We start from the raw sequence: 21,717 nt of genomic DNA on the forward strand, positions 1-21,717 counted from the left end.
TTGATTCCTTCCCTGGGAATTGAGTACAAAGCCAGCTGTTCTGTGAAATGAGCTGTTCACTTCACTGTTCTGAACAGCGCCCCATCAGTGCCTTCCCTTTGCCAAGGAAAGAGTCTACTGAAGATGAGAAATCAGCTCTGTTGGGAAGCGCACTCTGAGTCATGAGGTTGCATGAGGATTCAGTCTCCCCTACCACGTGCGCATCACCCCCGAGTCCTCTGCATACGTGGTGCATCAGAGGAGGGGCCCCTATTTATTTTCAGTCTCGTGACTTCCAAGGCCTTCCCTGGTTATGTGTGTCATCCTCGCTGTGCCGAACTATCAGGGAAAGAACTCTGCAACTAGTTCTGCCTGACAAAGAAAACCACCGTGGATGGTTACACCTTCTTCCTTGTTCAGGCACCAACCCCAACAGAACTGTCTGCTTAAGGGTAATCAGTTATCAGTAAAAAGTCACTCTGAAATAAAATCAGCATGCCTTGAAAACACAAGGTCCCTGGATTTCAGTTAATTATATTTTGTGTGTCCGTGAATAAACTGAATCATTAGGATCAGGCTTTAGGGGTTTCTTGTTAAAAAGAAAGTTTACAGAAGATTACTGAATGAAGTTCAAACTAATGCGTGACAAATGAAAAGCATTACCATTTCCTGTCCCACCACAAAGAATCCCTGAATTCTGGGTAAGAAAACAGAAAACAACAACTATTTGCTAAAAGGAACTTTTTTAAAACTACAAACTTCAGTAGCCACTGCTACTTCCTAGACTTAATAATTACTGTATTCCACTGAACTACAAAGTCAATTTAAGAAAGATACTATTTTCTTGGATGAACTTTATCATCTTTTTACCTTCAGCAATATCTAAGCTTAATAAGAGAGTTAAGTGTTTGATTCAATTTATTTTCTTTCTAAAGATGAGAAAAGTATTCTAAGCCAAATGCTAAAGTTTTCAACTATACAGTTTCATTCTCTAAGACACGAACATATTTTTCCCTTAAAGTGGAGACTCTTCATTGTGAACATCACTTCTAACATAATGGGTTGATACTGTTAAAGAAATCTGCTAGGTAAGTTAATTTACAAAGTTAATTTTAATACTTATTGGAAAATTTTTAAATGGCTTTCATAAAATTTCTGTGCTTGATTTAAAAAAAAAAATCTAATTTCTGGGGACAAGTACTTATACCAGGAGCTTTGGCTTTTGGTCAAAGCACTACCTAGAATGCAATTTTGGAGCAAAAAGACTCTTTAGGAATCTCATTCCAAATGACAATAATATGAGTTTACTGTGGAATCAATAAAAAGTTCTCATGTTGCTTAATTGTAAAAAAATTGACAATAGTCTCTCTCTCTCTTTCTTTTTTTAAATAGAGAGAAAAATAGAGGGTTTGGGTTTTTTTCCCCTAGAATCTTTTTTAAAATTTAATATACCTCCATCTTTAAAGAATTTTTATTAACTGTCATGATTATGAAACAACCCATATTTTAATCAATAAAACTTACCACTTGGAGAATGTCTTCATCTTTTGGCATAACACTAAGTTCCAATGTTGTATCACTGAAATTGAATACACATACACTATTTTAGAGAAGGCAGAAGTATGTAAGAATGACATAAAGGAAAAAGAGTTAACTCAGAAGTAATTCTTAAATGGTTTATGAGTTTAATTTGGTTTTTTTTTAATCTTTACTTTTCAAATCCAACTCATTAAAATGAAAAGAAGTCATTTATATATATAAAAGCTAATTATGTAAAAAGAGGGCACCCTGCCATGTCTGGCTATTCATAATTGGTCAAGTGTTCTTTATAGCATGTTTCTAATTTAGAAACATGAAGTATATTACTTCTATTGAATACTCCTGGAACAAAACTCATTAATATATAATTATGTTTTATTTTATTTCCAGTCACAGAACAAATTACAAATTTTTACCACATATTCTCGCTGTCTATCAAGTTAAAAATACATTAACATAAAAATAACCAGAGAACCCTCAAATTAAACATTTTAAACAACATTAAACATCCTAATTTTGAAATATTCCCTCTTGGCCTCAGAGGGGAAAGAAATCATAGTTCACCGTCACAACCATCAAGATGACTCCTTATTTTTAAAAACCTTGCGGCATTCTCAACTATGTGCTTTCTTCTCTGTGATTTAGTTTTAGAGCATTTACAGGAGCAGCTCAAAGTCTCGTTTTATTTTGGTACTCTAAATGTCCTATTAAAAATAATAAGAGGAGTTTCGCTAGGTTTAAGAGAGTCCTGTGATCTGGAATTACATTTAGGAAAGGCAAGGACAGTGGTGCTAGCCCCATCAAGTACTTCAATATCTAACCTAAAAAGATCAGATAGATTTCCCCCCAATACAATCAAGAGATTAAGAAACAAACAACAACAAAAAACCCAAAAATCTAATAATTTACTGGTGTCTCTATTTGAACCCTTATTTTCAGGTCATAAATGCTGAGACAATAGTAAACCAGTAAGAACCACAGGTTCAAAGAGATTATATTAAGAAAATACGTAGATACTTGTATTTCAGTATTTAGAGTTGGTAGAAAATACATACTGATGCTTAGATAAATTCTTCTGCAAGGATACATTTTTACATTAATACACTGCAGAATCTCAATGGCTTTGTGCTGCATTAATCCATTTGCTACCAACTGCAGACAAAAGGAACACAATTTTGTAAAAGAAAAATAAGATCATGAAAAAACAGTATTTATTTTTCAAATTGCTTTACTGGTTGAAAAATTAAGACTGTCATTCCCAAGTGTTATTATTCTGAAAGATAAACTGCACCAGTAACAAAAATAAAAATAAACAAACAAAAAAACCAACAATGTGGATTTTGAGGAGAACAAAGATTAGGTTATCGCTGTTTGGAAAAGTAGTATTTTAAAAGAAGAGATGTTAATAAATACACTAAAACTCCTTAAATTACAGGTTGACAAAACATATTGATTGGTGTATTTATTACGATCTAAATTGTTTTTGGTAAAAGAAAATTTGGGTGGATCTCCCCAGTGCCTCTGGAGAAGCTTTCAATTCTCCACCAATCCCCAGGTCTGCTTAATACTTAAGATCAAACACGCATCACCATCAGCAATACCTAGAACCCAAGAGTACGGACAAAACTGATCAATAAATCATGATCACATCACCTTACTGTAAAAGTGGCAACATATTAGGACATTAGTGTAAATAACTTAGATTATCGCATGAACTGCTTTAGACATGGTTAGAGGAGCTTGATAGAAGTCTTCAAAAAAAATCATGAACTTCAATTTAATTACAGACAGGTGAGTATGGCTAATAGCAAGCAACAGATAATCCCCAAAGTTGCTGTATTTGAATCTGGGAAGAATCTCTTACAAGAGTGATGACCTGGAAGTCAGACCCTAGAGTCATGGTCTACTCTTGATAGAAATTCAATATGGTAACCTCTTTGGCTTTATTTGTAATTTAAAAAAAAAATTTTATGTGTTTGACACAGAGAAAGTGAGCAGGACTAAATTATCTTTAAGTCAACCACTCTATAAATATTTACCTTTAGAACTCTAAATCCTATTTTGTAGAATGCAAGTGGACAGATGAATTAAAAGGGAATTTCTTGCTTTGTTAAGACAAATGAATATGAGCTAAGAATATTATTCAGTAAGCTATTTAAAGGTAAGTTTTCTTAGTAGGAAGGTTTAAAATAAATTATGCATTTATTTATATACTTACTATAAATAAATTCTAAATTTGATTGTCACTTTAAGTAAAAGTAGGAAACTTAACAGTAAATCTAAAATATATGCCTCTCAGGCTCTAAAGGATTTTAATTACAAATCAAAAAATTTGCCAAAACAAAGGTACCAAATAAGCCAACCTCAGGTAGTTCATTCCTGGCAACTTTCAAATGCGTTTTCCACTTTCAGGAAAGTTCCATTATCTCCATATTGTATCAATTCCTTACAGGAATACAATGCTGCATTAAATCTACTTGCATCATTGATTTATAAAACCCATCTTTGGCCAAAATTAATCGTATTCCAAGAATCTTACCTGTTCTGGATTAAAGCAATTACTTGGGAATAAGTCTTTCCGATAACACTTTCTCCATTGACTTTTATAATTCGGTCACCTTCAAAGAGGAGTTAAAAAAAAAAAAAGAACAAAAAACCACATGAGGAATTCCTTTAAAAAGTCAATTCTGAGTACCTTTGAAATATTTCTTGAGTAATATACTTATGTTTGATATATCCTTGCTTGTTGCTTTTTCAAGTACCTCTTACAAAAATAAATCTAAATTTTAATATATCCAGCTTCTTATGAAATATAACTGTGTTTTAAATAAGAGCCCAGGCATTGATGAATTTGGAAACTCCAGAAAGTATAATCACCAAGTGACCACAGGTACACTAGTTACATTTACATCCCTATCCTTTGTCTTCGGAGTTGTAGAACTAGTTATTCTTCTGTTCACCCTGTCATTTCTAATAGAGAAACATTCTTTAACAGGTTTAAACAACTGATTGATTGTGATCTCAGTGTCCTCTAATTTCAGTCCAGCTGATTTCCTTGTGGCATTCTCCCCATCTATTTAGTTCATTGATTGGTGCTACATTACAGAACTAAACATGGTTATACACATAGCTTTGACTTTATATATATTAACTCGTTCTTCATTTTAATGGGGAAAAGGATATTTGGATTACTCGGAAAAATTGAGCAGAGCAGAAAGGAAAATCATGAGAAGAGACAGGGAAAAAAGGAAAATATTTAAAATGTACTTTTTGTGCACACAGCCCCTCCACTTCATCTTCCCAGCCTTGTGAGGCTTAGAACATGACAGATGATTCTAGGTAATGGAATCCTGTATGTTCACTGATATGCAGATTATATATACTAATAATACTGAAATTAGACTTCCTTTAACTATGACTAAAAAGATAATTAATAAATTAATGGTGCATCCCTAATAAATCTTGGCAATGACACTTCCAAACTATATTTGTAGCCGAAAAGATGACATTTTATTCAAAAGGCAGTAAAAAATATTTTTCACTAATTCCCATTTTAAATGATTTTATGTTTAAAGGCGAGAAAATTTTAGCGTGTGCATTAATCTAAACTAAATCTTACGTAGTTTTAATTAAAATCCCAAATCACAAGATACTTTAGAATATACACCTGCCAGACCACATCCACATTCATCTACAGATGAAGCCAGGCCTGTGTTGCACTGGAGACTTAAACTGCTTTTTGTCTTGCAGTGATTCACTCACCTCTGGCAGGTCAGGCACCTCCAGGACTCAGATATCCAAGAAGGCTATTTCAATTATATCAAAAAATACCTTCATCATTTTGCTGTTTGGTAAACCTTTGTCAAAACTAAATGTATGCAAAATAGGCTGTTTAAAAGGGCCTCCAAGAGTCCGTTATGTGACTGATAACTCAAAGCTTTCACAATTTATCAATTCATATCACGTTCTTTCTGTCCAGACCCATCCATTTGGGTATCAAAAAACATCTAACTTAGTAGGTCTGGAAAATAGTAATACTTGATGTGAAGAAAAAGGAAGAAATTCACAGAAGGAGGGAGAAGGAAGAATAATGGAAAATGAAATGTGGAAGAAACAAAATAAAAAAGAAATGAAAAGGCAAGTTTAAATTAAAGTATAAGCACCTGTGCATAATCCAGCTTCAAAAGCAGGTCCTCCCTCCTTCACCTGTTTAACAAAGATGGTATCCATGGGTTCCAGGCGGTTCCTTTGTTTTCCTGTGGGAGAGAAAAGATCCAAGGCAAGATTTTACCTCCCCATGTTTTCTTAAAATAGCAACATAAAATGATACTTAACTGCAACAAGTAAGCCAAGATTCTTTCAATGAAGTGGTAAACACATATCCTGACTCTGGATGCTAAAGTCATCATTAAGGGGGGTTGATGAACTCAAATACATTTTGCTTATTCCATAACACAACCACCACCACAGTCGTGGTTTCCATTTACTAGAAATGTTCTGTACGTAAATTATGACGCTAAATACTATACATACCTGAAGCTAATTTCCTCAGCAAGTATTACTACCACCAGTGAATAAAAGAGGACGCTGAGGCTCAGAGAGATTACATAAATCCTCCAAGGTCACACAGCTAGATTGCACTGGTGGTACCCCTTCTGCTGCTTTTTAACACTGCGTGGTGTTAAGCATTAAGTCATGATGTTAAACGAAACATAGTTCTTTCCCTTTAGGGACTCTGGAGGGAGACAGACACATGAACAAACAGTTAACACTGCAGTATAAAAAGCAGAGACAGATGCAACGCACAATCATGGGGATGAGGAGCCCATGATCAGATCTGAAAGTCAGTATTTCACACATTGCTATCCACGGATCATCGGCGTTAACAGCTAAGGTGCTTGCTAAAGATCAACGATTTGGGATTCAGTCAGGAATCTGCCTTGCAAACAAGTTTCCAGATGGTCCTTCTATACTAACATTTGCGAACAACTGACAGTTGGAATACACAGAAGTCCAAGAATGAGTCACAGATGAGAGGACATTTAAACTAAGTGCTAAGCACCAAGTACTGAGAGGGGACAAACAGGTAGACAGTGGTTCTCAAAGTGTGGTCCCCAGACCAGCAGCACTGATATAACCAGGAAGTGTGCTGGAAGTGCAGATCTGTGCACTCCACCCTAGATCTACTGAATCAGAGACTGATGTGACCATGATGCACACTCAAGTCTGAGAATCGCTGAAACAGAAGACACAGCCCTCATTCTTAAAGAAGAAGATAACCGAGAAAATAAGGCATGTACCTGTATGGAGTAATTTACTCATACTTGTTAAACTGCCAAGTTGGGCAGAATGTAAGAATATGATTGAGTGTCAAATATAAAGAATCCATAATTACTGCCATGTAAACCAAATTTTTATCCAGGTGTATTACAAAAGTTGGCTCTACAGAAGTAGAAACTAATGAAGGAACATCCATCAGCAACTCTCTCACATATTTAGCTATTTACTCTGAAAAGAAATCCTCTAAAAGTAGTAAAATGGCCAACTCTACTCAAAACGCGGAAATTGACTGCATTTTAGAAGCCAGGAGACACAGATCCAAAGCCTTGCTTTGCCACTTGGTAGTCCAATTGCAATTAAATAAAACTTTTTACTTAAATAAATTTTTACCTTTATAGTTCAGAGATAATTATTCTATGCTTTTGCATTCCTGAAGTTTCTATGAAGACTCAGTAACACGAGAAAGCGCTCAGCATAGCAGGAATTGGAGCAATTCCTCAGTAAATGTGTATTTCCACTCTCTGTGGTGCTTACATGAAGACTAGGGTCATATTTTTATGTTTTCAAAAATTGAAAACTTGAAAGAAAATAAAAACACATCTGCAAAGTACCTATTATATGACTTTAAAAACCATAAATGTATGTATCAGATATCTTCCCAAGGAAACTCTACATGGTTTTCTATGTTGAGATAACATGAAAGTATTATAAATCCTTTTGTCCCTTCTAAGTAGCTTGACAGACAGCCTTGACTGCTTTCTCCATGAGGTCTGGAGGAAAGAGAACTAATACTAGTTAAATCCCTAACACAAGGAAGGATGCCCTGATTCTTAAGAGATGCTTGCTGAAGTACTCAGGGGCTAACTGTAATCATTACATTATCATAGTTCAGTATTATATTAGTACATTTCTACTATTATAATGATGATGATATCTGAAACTTAATTTTCAGATGGTTTTGGGGAAAAAATAAACCAAGATACCCACACACCCAGACACACATATGGATGGTCAGATAAAGCAAATACATATTCAACACGTTATTTGTTGAATCCAGGTGGACCAAACTATTTGCGATACTTTGAAAATCATAATAAAACGCTCTGTACGTTCCAGGCTTTATTTTTCTTCATAGAACTTGTCATCCACTACTTAAAATGACATGCTGGTTGCTTGTCTTTTATACTAAAATAAAGAGAAGAGATTTTTGTCTTGTTCACTGATACTCAAAGCACCCAGAACAATGCTTGGCACATAACAGGCATTCATTAAGTCATTATTCAGTAAACAAGCAAATTTATTATTTGATTATTACATCAATCCTTCAAGAGAGGCATTATGATCCTAATACTGCCATTGCACAAGGAAGAAACAGACCAAGTAACTTACGAAGAGGCAGAGCAGGGATTTGAACCCGGGTCCGCATCCAAGCATGCTGTTCCCTGATGCTTCCAAAGTGACTGAACTACTCATTCAGTTGTCAAGCTTTACTGAATGCAAGCAGACAGTCCACTCACAGCTAATTTAAAAGGGAAGTTTCTTTTCAATGTGAGTCACTTAAAAGGCAAATACTTAATTCCAATCAAGTTGGTAATCAGGCTAGGTCCTTATGTAGCCAACTCAACATTTACAACAGCTGGTGTTTGAGAAAAACCATCTATTTTTTCCTGGCTAGAGAGTTGAAGGTTGAATAAGCTTTGTTGTGCCAAGTCATTGCTTTCATGGAAAGATTTATATAATAAAAGAGAGAGCACTTTTTTTTTTATTAATGTCTTTTAGGCCACTATATCCCAAAGGTGATTATACCATACTTATATTTAAAAATACAAAGTATAAATGAGCATTAATGAATTCTACCAAATAATAAAAAGCTGGCTGGGTAGCAAATGTAGTGACTTGTAAAAATTCTGATAAGAAATGTCACTTATGCAGAACAAATGTAGTCCAAAATAATTCTGTTTTAATTTCTATGAAGGAAATACTAATTTTTGCAATGACCACCATTATAAAATCAAAGAGACTCTGTTGCTGACAAATCTTTCAGTACATTGTGCCTGAAAACACATGAAAATGAAATAGACTAAAAGAAGGGCCAATCTGACAGCAAGCACTCTTACACCTGCTGAGAAGCTGTTCTCTGATTCTTCTTGTTCACGCTCCTTCCTGGACTTTTTTTCTAAAATTCTGACTTGCTGTTAAAACTACCTAGATGTTAACCAATTCCTTCTGGACAACAGAAAATTTTCCCATAGGTATCTTTTAATTACAGGCAGGTTTAACTAAGAAATACCCCTCCTCTTCAATTTCCGTATTTCTTGACACTTAAAAGTCTTGTGTTAAACTCGTGGTTCATTAATTGTAAGAGTGTCTTCTTTTTAATATATGCTGTCTGCAAAGCCACTGGAACTGGAAATCGTAAGTAACAGATTTAAAGTGTGTGTTATTCAATCTCTTATGCCTCTAGTTTTTTAAAGTCAATTTCTAGATATGCAGAACTAAAATTCCGATCATGAATTGCGGCAATTCTTCAGGAAAAAACTGATTCCTTACTTCCTTCCCTGTAGGATCTTTCAGCAGAGACTAATGGCTTCCCTGGCAGTTCTTAGTAAAAAGCTTCTTTCAGTTAGCTCTACATCTGTATCGTATAATTTCTCAATTTCTTGAGAACACTTTAGGACAGGTTTCAAAGAACTGCCAAATAACTTGAATATTCAAGTGTCATTTCCTTCACTTTATCAAAGGAAAGGGAAATGTGTCTTGTTAGCACACACACACACGTAATTAAATCTTTCTGTACTTGAGAAAAGGAAGTCAAAAGACAAGGATCTTACATGGATGAGAATGGCTAAAATGACCAGGTACCCACTTTATGCCATTTAGCATACAATTAGTAAAGACTTTAAACAAGAAAATATAAAAAGCATATATGAATTTACTTGAAACTGAATGTTACCCTTTGAAATCAGAAAGAATACACATACTTTTCATTCTAGTAAATACAATCAGTTGGGGAAAAAAAATTCAACCAAAAGAAATAATAATAATATGTAGTTAGCAGCTGCCATCCAAATGCTGGATGAACATCCAGGTGATGTGGTATCTAGTGTCTCCATATCCCGTGTAAATGCAGTACGTAACAGCCTTAGCCCCCAAACCAGATTATATGGTTTAAAATCCCAGTTCTACCACTTATTTTCCAAGTAGGGTAACTGGATTTTGCAAAAAAATTATTATCTACCAGAAATTCAAATTTAATTGGGCATCCTGCATTTTATCTGGCAACCTCATCCTCAAGTGATTTTAGACAAATGATTTACTTGTGCCCCAGTTAACGCAGCTGAAAAATGAGGATGATGATCATTTACTTTTACTGGCTGGTCTGTTGTGACGATTAGAAGAGAGAATTCATTAAAATACTTATATAACGCCTAGTACCAGAGAGTATTTAATAAGTGCTAGTCCGATGACAAACCTTCAGAAAGTTTACATCTAGATCAGGGGTGACTGAGGCCAGGGGACACAGCGCTTGTCCCACTGCCAGTGCTAGATTAGGTACTGCTTCAAAGAGTAACTACACTGTATAGCACAGGGAAACATACACAAGATCTTATGGTAGCTCACAGAGAAAAAAAAGTGACAATGAATATATATGTTCATGTATAACTGAAAAATTGTGCTCTACACTGGAATTTGACACAACATTGTAAAATGATTATAAATCAATAAAAAATGTTAAAAAAAAAAAAGAGTAACTACACAAACTTAACTCGCATACAGTAGGGGGAGCCAGAGAGCAGAAATCAAAGACCAAAAACACTGAAGGAAAGAAGGTAGAAAAAGAAAGACTGTACTAAAAAATGTCCCTCAGCTCTGACAGGTACTGCACATCTGTCTTCAGAGAGGCTGGGGTCTAAGAGCCACAGTGCTCTAGTGACCTTCTTCTTTGGAGAATGCTAAAAAAAATTTGAAATATTAAGTCTACAAAGCAAGCAGGACTAAAAGCAAACAGATTATTTTCAGAAACAACGTATTCTGAATGCTACCAGTTAGAAAAAAGACCCTGTAATGAAGATACACAGAGAAATAAACATGTATAGATCAGGGAATCCTATAATTCTAGGGACATGAGAAATGTATTTTTTAATAGTTAAAAAAAAATACTTGAAATAAACAAACAAAAATACCATCTTACATTTTAACCAAAAGCAAAGCAGCAGAAAATAATGGTTATCACAGAGACTGAAGGTTTTTAAAGAATTTTTCCTTCTCTCTGAGTTTTCACAGATACTACTGAACAATTTTTTTTTAATTGAAGTATAGTCAGTTTACAGTGTTGTGTCAATTTCTGGTGTACAGCACAATGTTTGTCATACATATATATATTCATTTTCATATTCTTTTTCATTATAGGTTACTACAAGATACTGAATACAGTTCCCTGTGCTGTACAGTATAAACTTGTTGTTTATTTTATATATAGTATTTAGTATCTGCAAATCTCGAACTCCCAATTCTTCCCTTCCCACCCCACTCCCTTTACCCCCTGGTACTCCCTAAGTTTGTTAACAATTTCTTTAATGGAACCAAATCTTCTCTGTTTTTATAATGATAGTTATTATTTTTAAGTATTTTTAATTGGTTTCTTTGCTGTAAAAACAAACAAACAAAAAACCCCAAACAACCCCTCTACCTCTACAACAGAAAAGGCTGTTGAAATTAATCTGTGCTTCATATGAAAGTTAGATAAGCCTTGCAAGGCACATGCTCTGAACAAAGGCAGGAAGCTAAAGAGGTCATATAATGTAGCACTAAAGCTCCAGGCATTATTTAAAGAAAATCAACTAAATAGCTTATTGAAATTAATATCTATTTTTCAGACCAAAAATAATTGAAACCAAATATAGAATGAGACACATAGATATCAAAGTTAAATCTGTAGCACAGGGAACTATGTTCAGTATCTTGCAGTAACCTTTAATAAAAGAAGAATATGAAAGCGAATATATGTATGTATATGCGTGACTGGGACACTGTGCTGTACACCAGAAATTGACACACTGTAACTGACTGCACTTCAATGAAAAAAAAAGTTATATCTAAAAAATGAAAGATGATCTTTGCTTCTCTTTAATAGGTCGTAGATTGCCACAGAAAAACAGGGCATGGAGAAGCATTTATTGAGCAAAAGGCAAAAAACAAACAGAAGGAGTAATAAGCACCAAATCCAGGCTAGTGGTGACCTCTGGGGGAAGAGAACAGGGAACGAGTGGTAGAGAAGGGCTTCAACCATATTTATAATCATCTATGTTGGGGGGGGGTTCAGAGCGGGGAGGGAAGGAGGGAGAAATGGGGATGGGGGTGTAAAAATGTTAAGATGACAAAGAGAGGTGGCAAGCATTTGGAAATTACATTTTTCCCCTTTATGTTTGCCTGAAATATTTCATAGAGGTTTTTTATTGCTGAAAACAGGCTTCTAATTTTTATTGAGGGGTTTGGTTTGCTAGTGGCATACAAAACTATCTGAAGAGCCCAACAGAGATACATCACCAAACATCAAAAATCTAGATGTATCATATGATAAATACATCCTATATGGTAATTAAGTAGACTCCAATATAAGAAGACTGGCAACGGCAGAGTACTGGGCAGAAGCACAAAACAAAACAAAACAAAACAAAACAAAACAAAATAAAAAAAAACCCAAAGCAAAAAACAAAAAACCAACCAAACAAACAAAAAACTCACAGCTTTTTAAACCTAGGTGTCGCCAAATTTCCACTTAAGATGCTCTCATCTCCAAAATCACAGCCAGCACTTTAAAATTCTATCTCCCAAGCCTCCAATCTTTGAGCTTCAAACTGAAAATTCCAATAACCTCTAGACAATGTCAGTAGAAAGTCACCTGTCAGGCTTCAATAACATTTCAACTGGTATAAGCAAACACATACTTGCTACTCAACCTCATCTTCAAGTAATATCAGATAGAACAAAGTGAAGTAAGGAAATCTGCTAAATACTAAAAAGCAGATCACATTCTAATTTAATCATGACAAACTTTCTTCCAGCCCACACCCATCTAATTTTGGGGGGTTTACTTTTTAGTGTGGAAAATGTCCAGCATAAACAAAAGTGGAGAAAAACAGCAAAATAAATCCCCAAGAACATAATTTAAATAATTATTAAAAATCTGTCATCTTGTTTCATTTATACTCACATTTTTTTTCAAGTATTTTTAAAGCAAATCCCAGGTATCATGTCCATTCACTCATAAATTCTTTAAATACTTCAGTATGCATCACTAACAAATAAGAACTTTTACTTCTTCTTAAAGAGAACAAAATCCTGTTCACAGTTTTCCATATTATGTGGTGTCCTGCACAATGTGGATCATATAAACTGACAACAAAGGCAAGCTTTCCTTCTCTTTTCATCTTCCTAAAAGTATACCTGGCACTAATGAAAAGCAGTATTTCATGACATAGAAATGGTAGCACCAAAAACTGTGAAACAAATTTAGAAAGGTCTCATATGTGTAATCACAATAGAAGCCCAAAATTAAGTTCTGGAACAAGTTTCCTGCTCTTGATGGAATGCTCTGCCTATGTATTCAAATTCAGTGAGGTCATACATGCAAAAGAACACGCGCTGTATGAAAATCTAGGGCACACAGAATAGTGTCTGACGTTTAGTGGGTGCTCAATGAATATTTACTGCTGGTAAATTAAAAGTCCTGGTAAATGCCAATAGCAAGGCTGCTCAAAACCAACTCGGAGACTTGTTTCAGGACCTCAAATAGAAGGAAAATGCTGCCACTTAATTGTAATTGGAGTACAATACCACTAGGTGTCAGACGTGAACCAGAACTTTCCCGGCGCCATCAACTATGTAGGCAAGGAAGACTCCGGAGGGTGTTATTCATTCAACAAATATTTACTGGGCTCCTACGAAATGCCAGGAGCCGATTACCCTACAACGGACAAAACAGTCCTGGGATCTGTCTTCTGGAGTACCTGAAGTTTATGCAGCATCGTTTTTTCTCTCTCTAAACCTCCAGGAATTTCACAAAGTATGTATCACGTGTGGATTCACAGCCCTGCTATTCCAGTTGTGCTAGATTTTAAGTTCTATGCAAACCCAGAAAAATTTGTTGCAGGGCTCTAACCAGGGGCAACTATCTTTCCATCTCTGACCTCACCACTGCCCGACCCTTTAACTGATTAAACCTGCCATTCATCTTTCTCGAGACCTTCCAATCAATCCCTTTTGTCCTCTCTGCTCTTCAAGACTATCGGTCTCCCAGAAATCACTTTCTCACTAAGGTTGCCCACAGATCAGTATTATAGCCACATTCACAAACAACCTCAACTTCTCTTCCCCCTTGAACTTTCAAAGCATTCCACTTGCCCACGTCCAACCATGGAGAATTCCAACCAGACCCCCTCCTCTGAGATTTCAGCAGGGTAAAACTCCATAACCCCCTGATTTAGAGTTTCCAAGCTCAGCAAAGTGCTTGGCACTACTCATTCAAGCCTGCTGCTTGTATTTTTTTTAATTGAAGTATAGTCAGTTATAATGTGTCGATTTCTGGTGTACAGCATAATGTCCCAGTCATGCATATACATACATATATTCATTTTCATATTTTTTCATTAAAAGTTATTGCAAGATATTGAATATAGTTCCCTGTGCTATAAAGAATTTTTTAAATCTATTTTTATATATAGTGGCTAACATTTGTAAATCTCAAAACTCCCTAATTTATCCTTTCCCACCTCCTTTCCCTCAGTAACCATAAGATTGTTTACTATGTCTGAGTCTGTTTCTCTTTTGTAGATGAGTTCATTAGTGTCCTCTTTTTTTCTTTTTTTAGATTCCACATATGAGTGATATCATATGGTATTTTTCTTTCTCTTTCTGGCTTACTTCCCTTAGTATGACAATCTCCAGGTTCATCCATGTTGCTGCAAATGGCATTATTTTTTCTTTTTTATGGCTGAGTAGTATTCCATTGTATAAATATACCACACCTTCTTTACCCAGTCATCTGTTGATGGACATTTAGGTTGTTTCCACGTCTTGGTTATTGTATACAGTGCTGCTATGAACACTGGGGTGCATGTGTCTTTTCAAATTAGAGTTCCCTCCAGATATATGCCCAGGAGTGGGACTGCTGGATCCTATGGTACGTCTGTTTTTAGTTTTTAAGGAATCTCCATACTGTTTTCCATAATGGCTGCACCAAAGTACACTCCTCAGCAGTGTAGGAGGGTTCCCTTTTCTCCACATCCTTTCCTGCTGTTTGTATTTTAATTTCCATTCCCTCACGGTTGCTGTTTCCAGCTTCTAATAACCTTCTTGGACTTGCTATTCCATCTGGATTTTCTATTTGGATGACTTTGTCTTTTACTTTCACTGTATCTCAACTGCTGTATCCTCAATTTTTTTTCCCCAAACCTTTGCCTATCCTTACTTCCCTCAGTTCTATCTCAAGTGAGGACTAGTTACCAGCCTTCCTCAGGGCCTTGCTCCCCAAATGGTCTCTGAGTATAAAAATTCGGTGAGGGGGGTGGAGTGTGGAAGGGTATAGCTCAGTGGTAGAGCACATGCTTAGCATGCACAAGGTCCTGGGTTCAATCTCCAGTACCTCTATTAAAAACAAACTAACTTTAGCCAAACTCTCTTCTCTCCAGATCTCACAACATACAAAGAGCTTCCCCACCTTAAGAGAACAACAAATCTTTTCCCTACCGTTCCCCACAGGTATCATCTCTCATGCTTCATCCCTTCATTTTCATTCTCCTTGAAGAACAGTCTAAGCTCACCCTCATTTCTGTGCTTCTAATTCAGGGTTTCTCAGACACTGACAAGTATCCCCTGGGGGCAGAACCGCCCACCCACCCCACTCCCATCCATTCATCGCTCTAATTTATGTTGCAAGCCACTGATACTTGGTTTCCTGATCCCCTCGGCCCACTGTACTGAACCTGTTCTTGGTAACTTTACCAATTTGCTACTTATCAGGTCATGTCCAATTGTGTCTTTTTAGTCCCCATTCTAAGGACAAATGACAAATCATCCACCCTCCCCTAAAATTATCACCTCTTAATTAGCAAGTCATCGACTCCTCCTGGTTGTCCTCATACCTTCCAAATTTTACTCTCAGATCCCCTTTCTGAGCCTTCTTTCTCTAACCGACAGTTAGATGTTGTCTTCCCTACAGTTCTATCTACGCACATGTCTTCATGCTCTGTGTGTATGTATGTTTCATTTACGCCTAGGACTTAATTACAGCATTTATAATGGTGACTTCCAAATCTGTTTTCAACCCCCACCTCTCTCTGTGACCTCCACATTCCAGTGTTTAACCAAGTTCTGAACATTCTACCAGCATCAGAAATGTAACTCATCCCAAACTACTCATTTCTCCAGGAGAAGGAGGTAGCTGTGTTTCCCTTTCAGTAACCCTCAGGTAATGCTACCTCCACTTATCCACTCTTCATGCCAGAAAATCCACGCAGAATCCTCCACAAGTCATCTTTAACTGGTGACACACTATCTACCCCCAAGTCCTACCACCAAATCTGGGCAAATACAACTTCTAAGTATCTCAGAAATCTGTTCTGGAATGCTGTTTCTCCTTTGTCCTGATGAAACCCTATTCAGCACAACGCACATTCCATCTGAGAAGCCTTCCCCAGTGGTAAGATGATTCACTGTGCTGTGACCCTGCCACAACTGTAGTTGTCTCTGTTTCTCCACTATGTCATTCTTTTACACCTTCACCTTCCACTGTCCTATATAAATGTTCACTATATATGCCAGAAACTATTTTGAGCTTAAAGAAAAAAAGTAAAAAACAAAGTGAAGTTCGTGCTCTCTTATCCAACTGAGGTAGAAAAATGTTCAACAAGAAGTAAGTAGTATGAGAGCTGGTGAAAAGTGTTACGGAAAATAATAAACATCGTGAGAAGGGAAGGGAGGGTGAGAGGCAGGGCTGGGATACTGTTTTTAGGAAACTGTCAGGGAAGTCATCTCGAGCAGGTGACATCTGAACCACTACCTAAAGGAAGTGAGATTAAGGGTCAGACTGCTCCCTTCCCAGCAGTTAGTTCAGTGACTGGCTCACAGCAATGACTCAACAAATGCTCACTAAACAACAGGAAATAGATTTCTAGACTTGATGCATTTAGCATTCGCATGCAAATATTTCTCCTGTGGTTCTATACCAAAGATGAAAAGTTATCTGCTAAACTTCAAGTGCAGGTCTAAATAGGGAAAGTAGAAGTAAAACTGTCACTGTTTACAAAAGACATGATACGATACATAGAAAACCCTAAAGAAGCGACCAGAAACTACTAGAACTCATCAATGAATTTGGTAAAGTTGCAGGATACAAAATTAATATACAGAAATCAGTCATATTTCTATACACTAACAATGAAATTGCAGAAAAAGAAATTAAGGAAACAATCTCATTTACCATCGTACCAAAAAAGAATAAAATATCCAGGAATAAACCTACCCACGGAGGCAAAGGATCTGTACACTGAAAACTACAGGACACTGATGAAAGAAATTGAAGATGACATAAACAGATGGAAAGATATACCATGTTCTTGGATTGGAAGAATCAATATTGTGGAAGTGGCCAGGCTACCCAAGGCAATCTACAAATTCAATGCAATTCCCATCAAAATACCATTGACATTTTTTACAGAGCTGGAACAAAAAAATGTTAAAATTTGTATAAGACCCTGAAAAGCCAAAACAGTCTTAAAAAAGGAGAACAGATCTGGGGCAATCAGGTGCCCTGACTTCGATTATACTGCAAAGCTACAGTTATCAAAACAGTATGGTACTGGCACAAAAACAGACACATAGATCAATGGAACAGGATAAAAAGTTCAGAAACAAACCCATACACTTATGGTCAATTAATCTACAACAAATGAGGTAAAAATATACAGTGGAGAAAAAGACAGTATCTCTTCAACAAGTGATGCTGGGAAAACTGGACAGCTACCTGTAAAAGACTGAAACTAGAACATTCTCTAACACCACATACAAAAATAAACTCAAAATGGATTAAAGACCTAAATATAAGACCAGATACTATAAAACTCCTAGAGGAAAACATAGGCAGAACACCCTTTGAAATAAATGACAGCAATATTTTTTTCGAACCAGCTCCTAGACTAATGGAAATAAAAGCAAAAATAAACAAATAGGATCTATTTAAACTTAAAAGCTTTTGTACAGCTAAGGATACCATCAAAAAAGTGAAAAGGCAACACACAGAATGGGAGAAAATATTTGCAAATGATGTGACCAACAAGCAACTAATTTCCAAAATATACAAACTGCTCATACAGGTTAGTATTAAAAAAAAAAAACAAGCAACCTAATAAAAAAATGAGCAGAAGACTTAAACAGACATCTTTCCAAAGAAGACATCCAGATGGCCAACAAGCATGAAAAGATGCTCAACATCACTAATTGCTAGAGAAATGCAAAACAAAACTACAATGAGGTATCGCCTCACACCAGTCAGAATGGCCATCATTAAAAAGTCCACAAATGATAAATGCTGGAGAGGCTGTGGAGAAAAGGGAATCCTTCTACACTGTTGGTGGGAATGTAATTTGGTGTAGCCACTATGGAGGACAGAAAGGAGGTTTCTCAAAAAACTTAAAATAGACTTACCATAGGATCCAGCAATCCCACTCCTGGGTATATATCTGGAGGAAACTATAATTCAAAAAGACATATGGACCCCAATGTTCACAGCAGCACTATTTACAACAGCCAAGACATGGATACAACCCAAATGTCCACTGGATAAAGAGGTTGTGGTACACACACACACACACACACACACACACACTGGAATACTATTCTGCCACAAAAAAGAATACAATAATGCCACTGGCATCAACATGCTTGGAGCTGGAGATTGTCATTCTAAGTGAAGTAAGTCAGAAAGAGAAAGAAAAACACTATATGATATCGCATACATGTGGAATCTAAAAAAATCTAAAAAGGTCACAAATGAACTTATCTACAAAACAGAAACAGACTCACAGACATAAAGAACAAACGTACAGTTTCTAGGGAGGAAAAAGGATAAACTGGGGATTCAAAAATTGCACCTCTTGGGGAGGGATGGAAATGTTAGCTATCTTGATTGTGGTGGTGGCTTCATTGGTGTATACATCTATTAAAATTCATCTAACTGTACATCTAAAATGTGTGTAGTTTACTGTACAGGAATCATACCACAATAAAGGCGTGTTTTTTTTTTTAAAGTGTACAAACTACCAAAAAAATCAATTGGTCACAGATGTTTGAGTTTCTATCTGGACTTTCAATTCTGTCACATGGGTCTATGTGCCTACCTAGTGCCAGTTCCACACTGTTTTGGTTACTGTAGCTTTGTGGTAAGTTTTGAAATTGGAAAGTGTGCATACTCCAACTTTAGTCTTCTTTTCAATATTGTTTTGGCTATTTGGGATTTCTTACAGTTACTTATTAATTTGAGGATTAGCTTTTCCATTTCTGCAAAAAGATGCCATTGAAAATTTGATGGGGACTGCACTGAATCTGTAGATTGCTTTGGGGAGTACTGCCATCTTAACAACATTGGGTCTTCCAATCAATGAACACTAAATATTTTTCCTTCTACTTAGGTCTTCTTTAATTTCTTTCAACAGTGCTCTCTAGTTTCTAGTGTACAAGTCTTAACATCTTGTTAACTTTATTCCTAGGTATTTTATTTTTGGATGCTACTGTAAATGGAGTTGTTTCTTATTTTTGGTTTGTTCATTATCAGTGTAAAGAAATAAAACTAACTTTTGTGTGTTGGAAAACGAACAAACAAACAAACAAAAACTTCAAGAACAGGGACCATAGCTAGCAGAATTCACTTTTTATTAACTGGATCTATGAATCACATATTTTGAGTGTAGACTAACCAAGAGCAATCAGGGGAAAAATGGGCCCATCCAGTTAAGTGTCTTTGATCAAGGTCTTAAGTTATGGAGCAACTAGGAAAAGACAGCTCAAAAACCACTGAATTACAGGTCCTCTCTGGAACAAACACTTTCTATAGAGAAGCGATTTCCAGAACAGTCTAGGACTGGAAAATAGGAAGGAAGAAGAGAGAGGTAATTTTCTTCCTCAACAGCTGAGGTCAGACACTAACTTGTTCAACTTTGCAGCTTTAGAAACAGTGATTTTTAAATTGTGCCCGGTGAAGGTGGTGGTACCACCCTGTATTCAATACATTTACCCAACACATGTTTGTGCTCCAACAACATACCATGTACTTACTGGGCACTGAAAATTCAACAATGAAAGGCAGTTTCCACCCTTAGTGACCTTTGTTCTTAAAGTAACATATGAAAACATTAAAAAAAAAAAAAAAAAGAATAGTCTGGGTATGCAGGAAAATTTTACTTCGAACATTCTAAAGAACAATTCTTGATAAAGCATATCATCACCCTTCTTATTTTTCTATTTTCCTGTATCAGATCTATGTTACTGCTGTCACCTCCCTGGAACAGGTACAGTAGGAAGCAGAAAGTCTTTCCTTGTTTACCACAATCACTCAGATTAACTGTCTCCAAAATATGAGTCGGGATTGAAACTGGGGAAGGAGCCTCTTTCCGTCTTTCATAAATTGTAAAACATCAACCTAAACCTAAGCCACCTTATACAAAATAGCCTTTCAAACATTTGAAAGCTATTGAATGTACTGAAAGCTATCACTTTCTCTCCCTAAGCATAAGTTTCAAGTTCCTTCAATCTTTCCAAAAAATACATAAATATCAGCACACACACACACCCCCCCCCCCATCACTGTCCTTTACATCTGGGGCTCCCTAGTGTTTTGTTTTGTCCTGTTTACTTAGAATTCCCTGGAGCCCTCCTTTCCCATGTCTCCCACCTGTCAAATGAAGAGGAACAAATCAAAGATACCAAGCTAACCTGTTACTAGCAACACACAGAATCACTTATTATTATCTGTGTGTAAGTGCATACATGTGGGTATACGTTTTTACATTAGGAAGCACTGCCCATAATAGCAAAGTACAAATACCTTAGTGATTTTATTATAACTATTGACAGAATAGTTATTTTAACGGGACAAAGACATGGGCAGCAAACCATCCAATGAAGTACTGATGTACTAGCAAACTGAGTGAGAATTTTCTGTAAAGGGCCAGATGGTAAATATTTTAACCTTTGCAGGACTCACATGGGCTCTGTCGCATATTCTTCTTTTTTTAAACAACCCTTTAAAAATAGAGAACTATTCTTAGTTTGGAAGCTGTGCAAAAATGAGGCACAGGCCAACCCCTGGAATAAACTCCAGAAACACAGCCACACATATACAGGCACTTTATGATCAAGGTGGTATTAGAGAGCCATAGAAAAAGTACAGTCTTTTCACTAAATCGTGCTGGGCCAAATGCATATCCGTATGGGGAAAAAATTAATCTTGATCCCATACTACATGTAAAAATAATCAATTACAAGTGAATTGCAGGTTTAATTGTTAAGTAACAAAACAATAAAGCACCTTGGAAGATAACACAGGGAAAATATCTTCATGACCACCAAGTAGAAAAAAAGTCTTCAATAGCACTCAAATTATTAGCCATAAAAGGAAAGACTGATAATTTGGACTACATTAAAATTATGAAATTTCCTTTATCAGAATTACTAATAAGAAATTGAAAGGCAAGTCATAGCTGAGTATCTAGTATATCTATATATATTATATATACATAAAACTAACCAAATTTTCATCAAGAATATTTAGACTCCTACAAATTATTTAAAAGAGACTGATAGCTAATAATCAAATAAAAGGTAATCAATTTCATCACTTTCAAGAAATTTTATTTTTTTAATGGA

The 21,717-nt window shown here is 36.0% G+C and overlaps 1 protein-coding gene across 5 annotated transcripts in view; it reads right to left on the bottom strand.

Moving 5' to 3' along the window:
• The window catches only part of ARHGAP21 (Rho GTPase activating protein 21), a 120,104-nt gene that overhangs the window by 37,311 nt on the left and 61,076 nt on the right, over positions 1-21,717 (bottom strand). For 4 of the 5 annotated variants that reach the window (XM_031444679.2, XM_031444677.2, XM_031444678.2 and 1 more), the window contains exons 5-7: positions 5,682-5,774; positions 4,058-4,136; positions 1,504-1,558 (exon numbers count right to left, since the gene is read on the bottom strand). In XM_031444679.2, coding sequence (XP_031300539.1) covers positions 1,504-1,558; positions 4,058-4,136; positions 5,682-5,774 — 227 coding nt within the window. Of the gene's footprint in view, positions 1-1,503; positions 1,559-2,573; positions 2,593-4,057; positions 4,137-5,681; positions 5,775-21,717 lie in introns of those variants that run through there. The other variant, XM_031444680.2, reaches the window with a different exon arrangement.

The sequence above is a fragment of the Camelus dromedarius genome, chromosome 26, assembly GCF_036321535.1.
Source record: "Camelus dromedarius isolate mCamDro1 chromosome 26, mCamDro1.pat, whole genome shotgun sequence".
In the NCBI taxonomy this organism is placed as follows: Eukaryota; Metazoa; Chordata; class Mammalia; order Artiodactyla; family Camelidae; genus Camelus; species Camelus dromedarius.